The sequence below is a fragment of the Eimeria mitis genome, genomic scaffold (assembly GCF_000499745.2).
Source record: "Eimeria mitis Houghton genomic scaffold, Emh_scaff7702, whole genome shotgun sequence".
In the NCBI taxonomy this organism is placed as follows: domain Eukaryota; phylum Apicomplexa; class Conoidasida; order Eucoccidiorida; family Eimeriidae; genus Eimeria; species Eimeria mitis.
Genome location: NW_024016104.1, coordinates 1 through 2,192, shown reverse-complemented (window position 1 = coordinate 2,192; position 2,192 = coordinate 1). Strand labels below are relative to the sequence as shown.

The following is a 2,192-nucleotide window of genomic DNA, read 5'->3' as shown; positions in this document are numbered from 1 at the left end:
GTATTTGTTTCCTTTTTTGTTTCTGTATCCGTTTGTTTATGTATTTATACGCTTATTTAATTATTAATTTGTGCGTGTATATGTCCATTTATTTTCTTAGTATTTATATATCTGTTTATTTATGAATCTATTTATACATGTATTTATTTATTTATTTATTTATGTATTGTTTTTTGTTTGTATGCTGCAGGACTCTGACGTGTGTCTTGATGACTGCTCGTGCTGGCCCGTTTGGTCTCTGAGTATTTTGGTGTTTTGTTTTTACGCTGTTATTACATTCATCGCTTTCTATATGACGGCTGCTCTCTACTCCCAGGCAAGCTAAACCCTAAACCCTAAACCCTAAACCCTAGTAGACCCTAGACCGTAAATCGGGGGATGCATATGCAGGAGATGTAGCCGAAGAGATATACGCCCTACTGAAAAAGGGTTTGCGGTTTAGGGTTTGGGGTCGTGACAGTGCAGAGAGAGATAGAAGAAAAGCACGCCAGTAGAGACACATGTGGAGACAGACAAACAGACAGGCAAACAAAAAAAAAAAGAGATAAATGCAGCAAAAGTGTTTCTATTTAACGTTTCTCTCCCCCCAAGCCTCAGCTAAAAGGCTTGTGGTGTCTGTACACCGTAGAGCGGGTTCAGTCTTCTCTGTTCCTTTTTTTTAGTTTTCCTTCGCCTTTTCTGTCTGTCTCCTATAAAAACCTTTTATAAAACCCTAAACCCTAAACCCTAAACAGCAGAGAAAACCCTTAAAGCCCCAAAACCTATATAAATAATTAATTTCTGTTTATTTGGTGGGGCATATATATGTGTAGTTATTTCGCTATAAGCATATGAAACCAGAGTGTCATTTATATTTGTTAAATTATGTTTGGTCTTCAATGAAGTGTTGCGGTGTCTGTACAGGGTCTGGTAGCCTCCAACTTCTACAGGGGCGGCGGCAACTGGCTGCTGGTGGCTGGGGGCATTGGCCTGGTGGTTGGGGGGCTTGTTGGGGGTTTGGTTCCTCCATCCTGCTGGGCGGGGGCCCTATACCTTGGGGGGTCACTCATGAGCTTGCTGGTCGCTACGGTCCTCGTGGGGCGCCGGGGAGCCTGGCTGGGGGCCCTCGGTGGTCTCGGGAGCGGCGCAGTCATCGGTGTCTTCACGTTCCCCAGCCTGGGAGTTGCTGGGATCGTCGCCTCCACAGTTGTGGGGTTGCTCCTAGGGATTGTTCTCGGCTTCGCTCCTATCTTCAGGGGCCTCAAAATCAATGAACGATATATCTGCGCCGGCCTGCGCTCCCGAGCAACCTCCAGGTGAGCATACACCCGAACCCACAGCAAGCGACAGACAGCAAGAAAACACCGTGATAAAAGAAATAGGGTTAAATATACTAATAGAGTTCCCCCGCACTAGCAAAATAACGCCTGTGGCGTCTGCATGCTGCTGCATAGAGCCTGAGTGTGTGTACGTACACCCGGTGACCGTGCTGCCCTGGCCTGCCGGTATGCTTCTTGGCCCCTTCTAATGGCTACTTCCATATTTGTGCTGTTCTGCTTTCTTTCTCTCAGCTCACGAGCTGATGAAGGCAGCAGGAGCTACGAAAGCAGCCACGGCATGAACGGAAGCCCCGTCAGCTCACGCCGGTAAGAGTCTGTATTTTATTAGGGGTGCAAGGATGAATCAACATCCATCATATATTGGGGTGTATCTATATACACTTCAATCGGGTTAGGATTTGGTGGGGAAACAGCTATATCTGTAGGACAGTGGCTTTAGGGTTTGTACATCTCTTGTCCTTTCACATTAGGTGAAGTTGCTGTTGCTGGTTTCCGTAGTGGAGTTTGCCTTTACCGCTTCTGTGTGTGTGTGTGTGTGTGTGTGTGTGTGTGTGTGTGTGTGTGTCTTGTTTCTGCTGTTGCTGCTGCTGTTGCTGCTGCTTTTGCTGCTGCTGCTTGCAGCCAGCGGGCTGTTCCCAAGTTGACGCACGGCACGCAGCGGTATGGCCACATGGGCCACACCTCAGAGAACGAGGGCAGTACCCGAAGAAACACAGAGGAGCCCATAAACGGCTCTGAAGAAGCAGGTCCTTGATCACCTAGCAGCAGGAGCAGCAGGAGCAGCAGCTGCTGCTACAGCAGCCGCTGCACACATAGAAGCAGAATATACTTTCTATGCCTCCTTCAGCGGCTAGCGAGCTCATCGCTGCTTCC

General features: G+C 47.9%; 1 protein-coding gene across 1 annotated transcript; it reads left to right on the top strand.

Moving 5' to 3' along the window:
- Positions 1–1,047: 1,047 nt before the first annotated feature.
- On the top strand, positions 1,048–2,073 carry EMH_0092420 (transmembrane domain-containing protein, putative; the record flags this gene model as incomplete). The annotated part of the gene is made up of 3 exons (XM_038023069.1): positions 1,048–1,295; positions 1,551–1,625; positions 1,941–2,073. The coding sequence occupies 3 exons, from the start codon at positions 1,048–1,050 to the stop codon at positions 2,071–2,073; spliced, it is 456 nt and encodes a 151-aa protein (XP_037878923.1).
- Positions 2,074–2,192: the final 119 nt, after the last annotated feature.